General features: G+C 47.2%; 1 protein-coding gene and 1 non-coding gene across 2 annotated transcripts in view; one reads left to right on the top strand and one right to left on the bottom strand.

The window, feature by feature from the left end:
- Positions 1–8113: 8113 nt before the first annotated feature.
- MOGAT1 (monoacylglycerol O-acyltransferase 1) overlaps positions 8114–12730 on the top strand; it is a 28833-nt gene continuing 24216 nt past the window's right edge. The window contains exon 1 of the mRNA XM_045853149.1: positions 8114–8359. Coding sequence (XP_045709105.1) covers positions 8266–8359 — 94 coding nt within the window. The 5' untranslated portion in view covers positions 8114–8265. The remainder of the gene's footprint in view (positions 8360–12730) is intronic.
- On the bottom strand, positions 10594–10700 carry LOC123830072. Its single transcript, XR_006787690.1, has one exon. It is a non-coding gene; the product is annotated as a U6 spliceosomal RNA (small nuclear RNA).

The raw sequence follows: 12730 nt of genomic DNA, 5'->3' as shown, positions 1-12730 counted from the left end.
ATAATCGAGCAAGTATTTTCCTGTTCATAATATAGGAAATTTGGAAACAACCTAACTGTGCAACAATATGGAACTTGACTAAACCAAGTCTGATAACTCCATGTAGTAGAATACTATACAGGTATCAGAAATGATGCTTGAGAACTACATTTTCTAACATGGAAAAAAAAAAAAAGACCACAATGTATCGGGTGAAAACAAGTTACTGGCCAATATGTTTAAAACAACTGTATATATGTGTGTGAGTGTGAGCAAAAATAAACCCAGCCGAGTTCAGTTCTCCTTGCCCAATCAGACCTCATGGAGGACAATTCAGTCCGCTCATCCACAGGCAGGCCGAGCCCATATAGATCTATCTGTGCAACGGTCATCGGTTTTCCTGTAATAAACATGTACCATGGAGAAAGCTGCTGCAATGATCGTAATCATTTCCTGTAAGGCTCGCGGGCTGGGCGGTCGTTGGGAAAGACATGTCGTCAGGTCTGAAATCCTTCCTACATGCTTCAGGTCCTAGAACTGCAGCCCTGCCTCTGGTGACATTTCACCCTGTAGCAAGCAGGGCAGTGTTTAAAATGGCACACAGGCGTGACACACAGCGGTTTCCTCTCCAGAAACAAACACCGTCCAGTTCCAGCCTCAGTTTCCTCATTTGTGGCATGGAGTAGGAACTGATCAGATGGCTAAGAAGGTAAAAGTAGGTGGAAACAACCTGAAACCTGCGAAGTGCCCTTCGAATATTAAATATTTACGCTCCAGGCCACAGCCCATGTGATCAGAGACTATGAATCCTTTGGTGTTAAGCTCAGCACAACTCAGCAGGCTGTCTCCAGGAAGGCGAGGCAGGGCTGTGAACTCAGGTAATACCACAGTTTACTATAACTGGCCTTGTGTTAATTGCTGTGTATCTACAACTGGTTTCATTCTGGCTAAAACCGGATCTGCCTTTCCTCTAAATGTCCCAGGGCACTCGCATTCCTTTGTAGATTCCTCTGAACCTCTTCTTGGATTTCTACTGATGGATCTCTCTGGAACCAAAAAGGTCTGCCAGACCCCCCCCAAGAATCAGGCTGGTCAGTCCTGACTTTCTAATTGTCCAACCAATGGTCGTTTTCAGTTGTATTTTTGAAATAAACTTGTGAGATGTTTTATATTGTTGACCATTCCCTCGTTCTTGAAATTCTCCTGTGTCCACCCTCCTCTATTTAGCTTTCTGGCTTTGTCTACTATCACTGTGTGAGCGATAACACAAGATAAGAGTCACTGATTAAAATACTGTATCTACTGCTTACTATCTGAGACCTTGGACCAATGACCAAATGCAGGTAAACCTTGGATCCTTATAAAACAGAGATAATAATGAGACCTACCCGATAGGTGTAGCCTAGGATGGTTGTGCAAATTGTAAGAGAAGTAGTTCAGGTTAGGGGTTCACACACTGTGGAGGCTCGATAACTATTAATTCGCTCACAGCCCCTGCTACATCCTACACTACCCTTCCCCACCTTCGGTGTGGGGTACCCTCCAGTGTTATCTCTTTGGGGATCTCCCCAGAAGATCTCAGCTCCCGCTACCAACTAAGCACAGACAGCTCCCACTGTAATCTCTGCCCCATGTTTCTTCTGGGCGTATTTCTTGCCGGCTGCTGAACATTCGAATACAGATGTTGAGCAGACTGGCATCTCATACTCAACGTGTCAAAAACTGAACTTACCGCTAAACTTGTTCTTCCCTGTGTACACCCGATCCTTTCCAAAGTCACCACCATCCTCTGAGTTATCCAAGCCAGAAATACCGATGTCAACCTAGCTCTCACTCCGTCATTTCTCTCTTCTAACTGGTTACGATTGACCCTAACCCTAACCCTGCCCAGCATGCCTTTTTTTTTCTTAGCACAGGGCAAACCTTCCCATCACCATTTTAAAGCAAGGGGACCCTGTGTCTCATGCCAGTGAATTGGTCCAGGGGTATACACCTGAGCCAAGCTGGATTTTGGACTTGGGGCCACAGGGAACTTGAAGTCCATTTTATTTGATAACGGCAGCTGGCAGCTGCAAGTCTGGAGCCACTGGTGGCCCTGACTCCCACCCCACAAAGAAAACCTCTGCGGTGACGTAAAAGGATACTGACGCTGCGAGAAAGGGTAGTGTAGAGAGACCTAGACACATTTAATTCTCTGGTTGTTCTCAAATCCCAGTGGTCCCTCTCTTCTTCCCGAAACTTTGTTCTTCAGCTCAAGTTCAGATGCCTGAAGGCTTGGAGTGTATGAGCTGGAGGGCTGCAGCTGAGGCTCAGGAGGGAAGTGGTTGCCCTATAAGGTAGGGTTCAAGGTTACATTATTGAATTTGAACTTTATTTTAAGGGCAATAGAAAGAAATTCAAAGATTTCTTTTTATTTACTATACTTTTATTGATTTATTTTTGCTTAAAATAAATAAATACATTCCCCTTGCTCCCTTCCCTCTCTGCCCACAGCACTTCCTCTGTGTGCCTGGGGTCCGGGCCCCAGAAGGGGCACTGCAGGTGCAGAGAGGGAGGGGCAGGCGCAGCTGGCCTCCCTCTTAGCAGCAGCAGCAAGAAGGACAGCACGTTCTGGACAGCTTACCGCAGGTCAAAGGGGCTTGGAACCCCAGGTCCCCCCATTGTCCTGTTGTTCCTCCGTGGCCTGTAAGGGGGTGACAGTTCAGTTCCTTGGACTAGGTGGTGCCCCCCATCTGCATAACATCAAATGACCACTCCCTGCAAACACCAGCCAGTCCTTCTGGGGAGAGTCCAGCAAACTCACCATCATTCCCTCAGGACCCCCTGGTGTCGGCTGCCCTGAAAACCATTTAAAGACGACCTTCCCTGCTGTCCGTCCCGAGGAAAGTGCCCCCGGAGCTGCAGACCCTGGTGGGACATGCACTCAGCCCGCCACCCCCACCCCCAACTCCCACCATGTTCCCCATGGGATTCTGGAAGATGACATTCAAAGATTTCGAGCAGAGAAATGACATGATCAGCTTGGTATTTTGGAATGATCACGTTGGGTTCACTGTGGGAAAAGAGTTAGAAGTGCTACTGTGGAGGGCACATCTCAAATCTCGGAGACCAGTTGGAAGGCTGCAATAATCCCAAGGGAAAATGATAGCAGCCAGGACTGGGGAAATGGCCCGTGTGAAGAAAAATGTAATAATAGTAGACCAGAGGAATCAGCATATAACAAGGGGCCATACACACCTGAAGAAACACAGCAGGAGTACAGGCCCCTCCACTGGATTGGACCTTCTTGGAAACTGGAAGGAAGCGAAGGCGTCTGCTTTGCCACACCTTCAAGGACGCTGCTGTTGGCGTTGCTGTCTGCCTCCTTTAAGAGTCTGCCAGAGGCCCTGGCTGGTGTGGCTCAGTGGAGTAAGCGTGGGTTCAATTCCCAGTCAGGGCACATGCCTGGGTTGTGGGCCAGGTCCCCAGATAGGGGTGTGCGAGAGGCAACCAATGGATGTTTCTCTCCCTCTCTTTCTCCCTCTCTTCTGTCCTCTCTAAAAATAAGTAAATAAATCAAATCTTAAAAAAAGAGAGAGAGTCTGCCTTAGACCCAGGCTGGCAGCCGTAGGCATTCTCAGCCCTTTTCTCCTCATTCCTCCCTTGCTGAAGTTCCCAGGCCAAGAACAAACAGAAACGGGGAAAGTGGGGGTGAAGGTCATGGGGAGAGAAAGGACATTTACTAAATATTGGTAATTACCATAATAATTTTTAAGAAGAGTTGTTCCTAGTGCGATGACTTAAAGGGCACCTTGTTTGTAGAGAAAACATCATACACTAATACAAACTGAAGGAAAAGCCACAGTCAGTGGACCTTGTATCCATGGAGCTTTCACAGGAGAATGGGAAAGGCGGGAAGGCAGGAACGCTGTGTAGTCTGAGACCTTGCCTGTGTCCATAGCAACAAGAAGATGGGTGGGAAAGGACACATCGGACAGTCATCGCGGTGGCTGTAATGCCTCACTCTCTCAGGCAAGACTCCTGCAACTTCACCCAGAGCAAGCATACTTCAGACCCGTCAGAGTGATGAAGTAATTCATCGGGAAGACAAAGAGGAACAGAGGGGTCAGAGCAAATTCCTTGAATCTAGTTCCAAAGAGCCTTGAAAATAGAGCTTCTTGAAAGACGTTCCTTTGAAACTACCATAGTGATGGCCTTCTGTTTGACTTTGACCAGAGCTGGCCACTTTCAGTGAATGATGGTGCCCATGATGGTTGGGTTTCATGCGTGTGAGAAAGAATATTTACCTTTATGATTAAGGCACCATATGAAAATCAGAACACTGACCTTTGTCCTAAACTGCCTAGAATGTCACATAATAGAAAACCATTATCTGACCCAGCTGATGTGGCTCAGTGGACTGAGTGCCAGCCTGCAAGCCAAAGGGTCGCCACTTTGATTCGCAGTCAGGGCGCATGCCTGGTCCCCAGTCAGGGGCGCACGAGAGGCAACCACACATTGATGTTTCTCTCCCTCCTTCTCCCTCCCTTCCCCTCTCTCTAAAAAATAAAAAATAAAATCATTAAAAAAAGAGGAAAGACAGACACACATCTTTTTGCTAGTGGAAGTTGGCTAACTGAAATACACAGGAACTGAATTACAACAAGGAAATGACTTTAAATTACTCATGTTCCAGAGCTGGCTGTTGTAATCTGTGAGTCAATCTGAACTGTCATTTCTGCTCTTCAGAGCTGAGCAGTAGAAAGAGGAACCGCAGTCCACCAGGGGAATCTCAGATCTTCAAACAGGATAGCGCTGGTTTCCTGTCGCCATGTGCTCTTCGGGACCTGCCACAGCCAAGGAGCTTGAGACATTTAGGTTGAATTACTGTACTGAAAATTAAAGTATGTTTTATTACTCATATACATGTGATGCCAAGCATGTGGCATGGGATGGGTAAATATTTGTAGATTGAATGAAGAAATAACCCCCAAACCAAACTGTGACAAGTGTTGTTCTCTGCGTTACTCTGCAGTTTCAACATTTCTTCCTTCCTTGTGGCATCATTTGAGGGACAGCTGACTATGCCACTCATTTGCTCAGACCTTGGAAACAAACCAACCTATTTTCTTTTTTTTTCTTTTCTCTTCTGTAAGACAAACCTATTTTCAAAAAACAGAAATTAATTCTTCTACTTAGTAGGTGAACAACTCATTTGACCCTTGTTTCACCTTGTCGGTTAGTAAGAAGTATAATAGCACCTACTCGGGAGAGCTGTGAGATGCAAATCAGACGCGGCCCATGGAGCACACAGCATCGTGTCCTTGAGCTAGTAAATACTCAGCAATGCCGATATATTACGTACGGTTTTTAGCTGTGACCCCATTCAATTACTTATCCAAATATTAGGCTGCCCCACTACACACACAAAAAATAAAGAAGAAAAGAGAGAGAGAGAGAGAAGAAGAAGAAGAAGAAGAAGAAGAAGAAGAAGAAGAAGAAGAAGAAGAAGAAGAAAGAGGAGGAGGAGGAGAAGAAGAAGAGAAGAGAAGAGAAGAGAAGAGAAGAAAAAGAAAAGAAAGACAGAAAGAAGGGGGAAAGAGAGAGAGAGAGGAAGGCAAATAAGCAGTGATTTCCAACTTGGGTTTTTCTGTTCCTGTCTGATGTTTAATTTTGCTAAAAATATGTCACCTCATGAAGGAGGATAATGCTGAGAAGGTGGGAGTCAGGTTCCCTATTCCATTCCCACAAGGGAAGTGTTACTTGGATTTCTTTCACAAACTCAAGTTCTTTGAAGAGTTTCTAAAAATCCCCTGCTCAAGTCCCCCACACCGCACCGCTCCCCCGCCTCCCGCCACATCACCCCACCGCCTGCTCCAGGACAGACGCAGAGATCTGGGGCCGCTCCCCGCCGGGAACCGGCTGCGTTGTCTTGGGCAGGTCACTTCACTTCTCTGCTCCTGGCTCCCTGTTCTACAAAATGTGTAGTTTGAAAAGATAATGTCTAAGCTTCATGTTTTCCTGTTAGTTTTAAGTTCCTGAAATCAACTAAACTGCTACGGATGAGATGTTTCGAGTAGCCTGATGAATGAAAACCCTCTCACATTTTAATTCTCATAATCGCTTGGCTCCAATAACCTGGGACGCGATGTGTACACAAATAAATGAGCTGAATGGTAAACGAACCAGTGAATGAGTTCATTGTTGATTAAAATGGTGATTAAAATGGGACCCTGGGGGGTCCATGCTTTGCTTCAGTGGGCTGTGGTGGGCAATGACAGTTCTTTTCTACCCGCTAAGGGGTCTGGGAAAGGGACAAAAGCATGATTCCGTTCAGTCCCGTAAACGCCAAGTGATGAAGAGTGGGAGTTGAGTATCTTGTTCTTCTTTACCGATAGATTGTGAATCCAATTTATGGACTAGCCCTACAATTTACAGCTCCCGTGCAGAACCCCAACCCATCTCTGTTCTCCCTTGTACCACAGTAGACCGAGTCCCCCTCCTCTTCTCCCACCCTATAACAGCCTTCTTAGGGTCTCCGTACTTCCACTCTTCTGGCTTCCAACCGGCTCTAGACAGGCGCTCATGATCCTCAGTCGCTGGAACATGTATGTTTCTGTCAGGGCCTTGGCACACATTTGACCATCCACTTACGTGTTCATTTTCTGCTTCTCCCACTAGACGGTGAGCCCCATGAGGACAGAGACCCTTCTTATTCACTATTGTAGCCCATCCCCACTCCCCACCTAGTGCCAACACATCGAAGCCTTTCCACAGTCAAGGAATGAATGAATGAATGCACGTGAATTCTTACAGACAGACAGACCATGTCTGAATCCTCTTCTCCGTCATCAGCAGCGAAGATAATGCCTGATGCAAAGCAGGTGTCAGTGTAAGGAATGTCCAAGACTGTAGAGAATTTTTATATGAAAGCTTGAGTCAAACTGATGACATGTGCTCTCAAATGTTCCCAAGAATAAGTTTTACAGCTTATAATTTTTTCAGTGATTGATTTTAGAGAGAGAAAGGAAGGAGGAGAGAGAGAGAGAGAGAGAAAGAGAGAGCACAACCCCAGCCAGGGCCCTAAGCAACTAAAATTAAGGAGGGAATGTAAGGAAGGTTATGTGGAGGTGGGAAAAAGCAAGGTGAGGGTTGAATTACAGGAAAATTGACAAGATTATGTGTTCTCTTGAGGACCAATACTTGACTCAAGGGGTTACTTCTGGCATTCCTAAGGTGCGTTAGCCTTGGACCTGGTTTTTGCCTCATTTCACCCCAAACTCCTCCTTGTCCTCTACTGGTCTCTTTTGGATTTCAACCATTGGACCTTTGGGCCTGGGCTTCCCTTTGCCTGGACTAGATTCATCATTATAGTTCAAGTCAAGGTTGCTTCTTCGGAGACCTCCCAGACTCTCTAGTCTATCTTGGAACCTTCTTCCAGTCATTCACGTTGCAGTTACACACCCAACTGTGTGGTTATTTTGCTAATGTTTGTCACCTCCCATGTCCCCCAATAATTTGTACTCAGAGATCAGAATCAATGAATGGCTTGGTTACAGGTTGTATCCCCGGCGCCCAGAATGGCTCCTGGCACGTGGTGGGGACTCAATAAGTGTCTGTTGAATGAGTGAATAAGTAAAGGACTTCCAGGACTCGTGTTGGAATCTGAGGACACAAAAGGAAGGAGGCCAGGGCCCCGCCCCTCCCCCCCACCTCCAGTTTGCTGGTGGTGCGGGGGACACAGACCAATGAACAGGTGAGTAGCCAGCTTCCAGAGAAGCTCAGTCCCGCGTTTTCCTCCAGCTGGCAGGCGATTCCTTGAACTAACCCTTCCCCAGCCGCCGAGGATTCAGAGGAAGGGGTGGGTTTAAAGGCGGATGCTGAAGCCGAGCGCACCGTGATCGATCAGCGGAACAATAGTCAGATCTCGGCGGAGATTCCAGGGCTTGCAGGAGCCCACGCTGCCCGGCTCCGGCGGGCAGCCAGCTGATCTTTCTCGGCGTCCCTTGTGCCCCAAGCGGAGCGCTGTCACCAGCGCCCCGGCGCGCCAGCCAATGCGCCCCAGGCGCGCCAGCTGCTCCGTGGCCCGGGCGCGCATGATTGGTAGCCCCCAGCCACGGTCCCGGCACGCCCTCCCACTCAAGCCAAAGTCCAGCCACCGCCAGCTCAGGGGCCGCCGCCTCCTACTCTCCGCCCGGCGAGTACCGTGCGCGGGGCCCTGATCCGGCCGCGCACTTCCCGCAGGCTCTGCAGAGCAGCGAGGTTCCAGTTGACCACAGTCTGCGCTGTCTTCGCGGGGGCCGGGCCATGAAGGTCGAGTTTGCGCCGCTCAACATCCCGCTGGCGCGGCGGCTGCAAACCGCGGCGGTGTTTCAGTGGGTCCTGTCTTTCCTGCTGCTCGGTAAGAACCCTGCGTGCTCCTGCGCGCCAGATCCAGGCAAAACACCGCGGTGCAGAGGACTCCGTCTCCTCCCTCCCCGACAGTCCTTGTCCAAGGACGTGCTGAGACCTTCCAGACCTCCTTCTCCTTAAGCCGGGGTGAACAGGTCAAAGAGGGCGTTTGGAGCTAACTCGGGACTGTCCTCTTGTTTTCTTTCCCCCTCGTGAACCACTGTTTGCCAACTTTATTTTTCCTTGTGCTATTTTTTTTTAACCGAGCTGTACCTTACCTACAATAAAAGATTGTAGGTAACCTGTTACAATAACAGGTTGTAAGTGTTACTGTCCAACAGGTCTTGGCAAATGTACTCACTCATTTGTAACCACGACCCAAGGGAGCTATAGTGCATTGCACGTCAACTCTGCAAAACTGATAAGCCCATTTCTCGAACGGTTGGTTCACAAATGCAAAAACAATGCTCAAGCCTTTTTACACCTGATTCCTTCCTCTCCCCGCCCTCAGGACAAATAGCCGTGCTAGCATTTCCGTGTTTAAGGCCTCCTGGATGCAAAGAAGACCGCTCCAAACATTGGGCTGGCTGGCCTCTGTCTGTCAATAATTCCACCCAGGAGTGTGCTTTGACCGACTGCCAGGTTAAGCCCGCATAGAAACCCACAGGAGCCAGTCACAGGGGCGTAGGGGGTGGAGGCGGAGTGGAGTTGGGACTTCGTTGTTCCACCCTTGGAGACACAGGGGATGGCATGAGAGGAGAAGGAAATCGGTGGGCACTCACCCTCTACTGAAGACATCGTTTGTATGCTGTGAGGTCAGATCTTGGGTTGTACACTGTGGAGGCCGCAGCAACAACAGCGACAGCAACAGTGAAGTCGTCGCACGGGAGAGGTCCACACCTTTGAAATGGCTTTACGTTGTGATTGCCTGGGTCAGTGGTCCCAACCCAACCCTGGCTGCACATTAACATTAGTGGAGGAGCTTCCAAAACATGGACACCCAGGCTCTGTCCCTAGAGTTTCTAGGTCTTCTGTTTCAGAATGGAGCGCATGCATCAAATATGGGGGTGTGCAAAAGAAGGTTTATAGTTGTAATACAAAGAAATACCATAATAACTAATACATAATAATACAAGAATACAGTCTCACGTGCTCACACCTATAAAGTTATTATGCACTGTGCATGTGTATACATATGTGTATGTACTTTATATGTTTAAAAAGTAAAAAAAAATCTAGCAATCTCTCTGAGTGACTCTGTTGTACAGCTGGGGTTTACTGAAAGAGGAAATTTGAAACATTAACTCATGCCCTGGTTGACGCATCGTCCTGTAGACTGAAGGGTCATGGGTTCAATTCCTGGGCAGGGCACTTGTCTGGGTTGCAGGTTTGATCCCCAGTTAGGGTGTGTATGAGAAGGCAGCCAATTGATGTTTCTCTCTCACATCCTCTCTCTGAAAGCAATGGAAAAAAGTTGATTCATTAAGTCCTCACAGGCCAAACAGACAGGGTGGGAAGCATCACACTCCATTTTGCTCTGGGCCAAAGGATCACCGAGATAATAACAGACACGCTTATGGAGGGCTTAGCGTGTGCCAGCCCTCTTCTGGGCAACACATGGTACTAACTGGATACTCTCACATCAACCCTACGATGTAAGGACCATGCGTGCCCGAGCTTGTTACATGGTGCTTGTACAGATGAGGGAACTAAGGTGAAATTCAAGGTCACACAGCTAGTCGGAGGTAAAGGAGCTGGATGCATTCCAAGTGTTCTACCCAGAGTCCTTGCTTTAACCCCTGTGCTGCCTCTGTAGTGACTTGAACTTGGGGACTGACTTTCTTTCTGAACAATCAGCACATGTCTCATAGTGCACTGTCCTTTCCTTTCATGGCACTTGTCATTGCTTGTGTTTGTGTATGTCTGCGGTTACTTGAGAGATGTCTGTCCTTTGCCATCGTGGTCTAGAAGCTCAGTGAGGGACCCCCGAGCATGTGCCTCGCCCTGGAAGGCACACAATAAATGCTTGTCGAATGCCTCCACCCAGTCACCCAGGAGGCAAGCTGTTCGACCCACAGCCCCGATTCTTAAGTGATCCTCTCAGCAACCCTGTGAGGTAGGGGCCACCCTGCCCTCCTTTGCAAATGAGAGAGCTCAGAGGGGAAATGAGTCGCTCAAGTTCACGTGGCTCAAAGTCCATGGAGAGCCACAGGGGTTAGAGGTGAGGACAGTTTTTTTTTCTTTTAAAAAATGAAATTATTCACGAATTTGTGTGTCATCCTTGCACAGGGTTCATGCTAATCTTCTCGGGGTCTTTCCAGTGTCAGCGTACCTGCTGCCGAAGCGAGCACTGAGGACTAGTGGCTTGGACATGACCTACAATTCCTAATTTGCACTGCATGGAACTACAGTGGCTCAACAGACAGTTCATTGAAAGGCTTTTTTTTTTTTTGCATGCCCTTAACATGTATGTTCCTAGGAGCATATTATTTTGTATTATCATATATTTTGGAAATTTTATTATGCAAGATTTCAAAGGTACAGAAAAGTAGAGAGAAGGGTGTAAACTCCCGTATTCCCATTGCCTGGATTTATAATTATTTTAACAATTTGCCATATTATTTATTATTTTGCAAAACATACTTCTAAACAAATCCCATTTCCTAAATTATACCCAAAGTATGCTTTTATTGGTGATTTATTGAACCAAGATCCAAACAAGACCCTTGGGTGCCACTAGTTTTCCCGTGTCTTTGTTGAGTGGTACTCCCTCATTTATTTTCTTGTCGGAGTGTGGAGGACGCCAGGCGAACTTTCTCACCTTCGGGATTTGTGTGCTTGCTTTTTCGAAGTGGTGACCTACTCCCCAATTCCTTGAACTTTTTTTTTTTTCTAAAATGGAAGTTAGAGTTATGGCTCCATTAGGTTGAGGCGAAGCCTTTTTGGCATGGCATCTTCCCAGGCGCTGTGGTGTGTTTCCCATTGCATGATGTCAGGATGTGCATAATGCCTCGTTGTCCCATTATCAGTGTCCAAGAGCCAGATCGGGTGGGACGCAATCTGCGGGGTGGTCGCTGACATGCTGCACACAGAAGGGTTCCCCCTTCGCCTGGTGGGTTAAGTCTCTGTTAATGATTCTTGCCTGAATTCACTGTTTTCTTTGCACTGCAGAAATGGCAGTTTTCTTATTCCTTCTTTCTTTCTTTATATATTAACCAGATGTCATGCAAGGAATTATTCCCCCCCCCCCATTTTTAGGGCCAGCTGACTAACCTACAATTCAGTTCTTAGAGGACAAGTAGGATAAAAGCTCACTTATTTCTTTTCCCCTAACTATCCATTTTAAAGTAAGAAGTTGTTGTAATAGCTACTTCTAATGTTGAAAAGAGAGGCTTCATTAACTATAAATATTAAGATCTCTAAACCAGAATCTTGGAATACATTTTTCTTTCCACCAGGAGAGAAAAATCTTTTTCATCAGGAAATGAGTTTGTAAGCCCTTGGGATATATTTAAAAAAAACAGCAAAATGTTTCAGTTAGTCATGAAATCAAACATTGTTTCCTTGAGATAAATGTTAAGTATGTGTCAGTTTTCTTTTTAAGACTTTATTTTTTAGACAGAGGGGAAGGGAGGGAGAAAGAGCAGGAGAGAAACATCAGTGGATTGCCTCTTTCATGCTCCCAGCTGAGGACCTGGCCCAAACACAGGCCTGTACCCTGACCGGGAATCAAACCTGCAAACCTTCGGTTCACAGGTTGGCGCCCAGACCACTAAACCACACCCGCCAGGTGTGTCATTCAGTCTTACAACCTTGTGTTAGTTTTAGGTGTGCAGCGTAATGATTTGATATGCGTACATCCTGAAAAATGATCGCCACAATAAATTCAGTCAACATCCCTCACCACACATAGTTGCAAACTTCTCCCTTGCAATGAGCACTTTTAAGGTTTACTTTTAGCAGCTTTCAGATATACAGCACAGTATGGTTAACGCTAGTCACTTTGCTGCACATGACGTCACCAGGAGTTATTTACCTCATAGCTGGACGTGTGTGCCTTCTGGTGCCCTCACCCTGCTGCCACCCCCACCCCATTCCGGCCTCTGCAAGCCCCAATCAATTCTCTGTATCTATGAGTAAGATTTTTTTAGATCCCACATGTAAGTGAAGTCATACAGTATCTGTCTTTCTCTCTGTGGCCTGTTTCATTGACCCAATGCCCTCAGGGTCTGTCTCAAGTGGCAGGCTTTCCTTTTCCATGGCTGAATAACATTCCTGTGTGTTGGGGGCGGGGGCCCATTTTCTTTATCTGCTCATCTGTCGATGGCCATTTGGGTCGTTTCTGTCTCTTGGCTACTGTAAGCAATGCAGTGAGCTCAGG

This window comes from Phyllostomus hastatus, unplaced genomic scaffold (assembly GCF_019186645.2).
Source record: "Phyllostomus hastatus isolate PE091 unplaced genomic scaffold, TTU_PhHast_1.1 phas_contig_137, whole genome shotgun sequence".
NCBI lineage: Eukaryota > Metazoa > Chordata > Mammalia > Chiroptera > Phyllostomidae > Phyllostomus > Phyllostomus hastatus.
The sequence above is the reverse complement of the archived record's forward strand: the minus strand, read 5'-3'. Positions and strand labels throughout refer to the sequence as shown.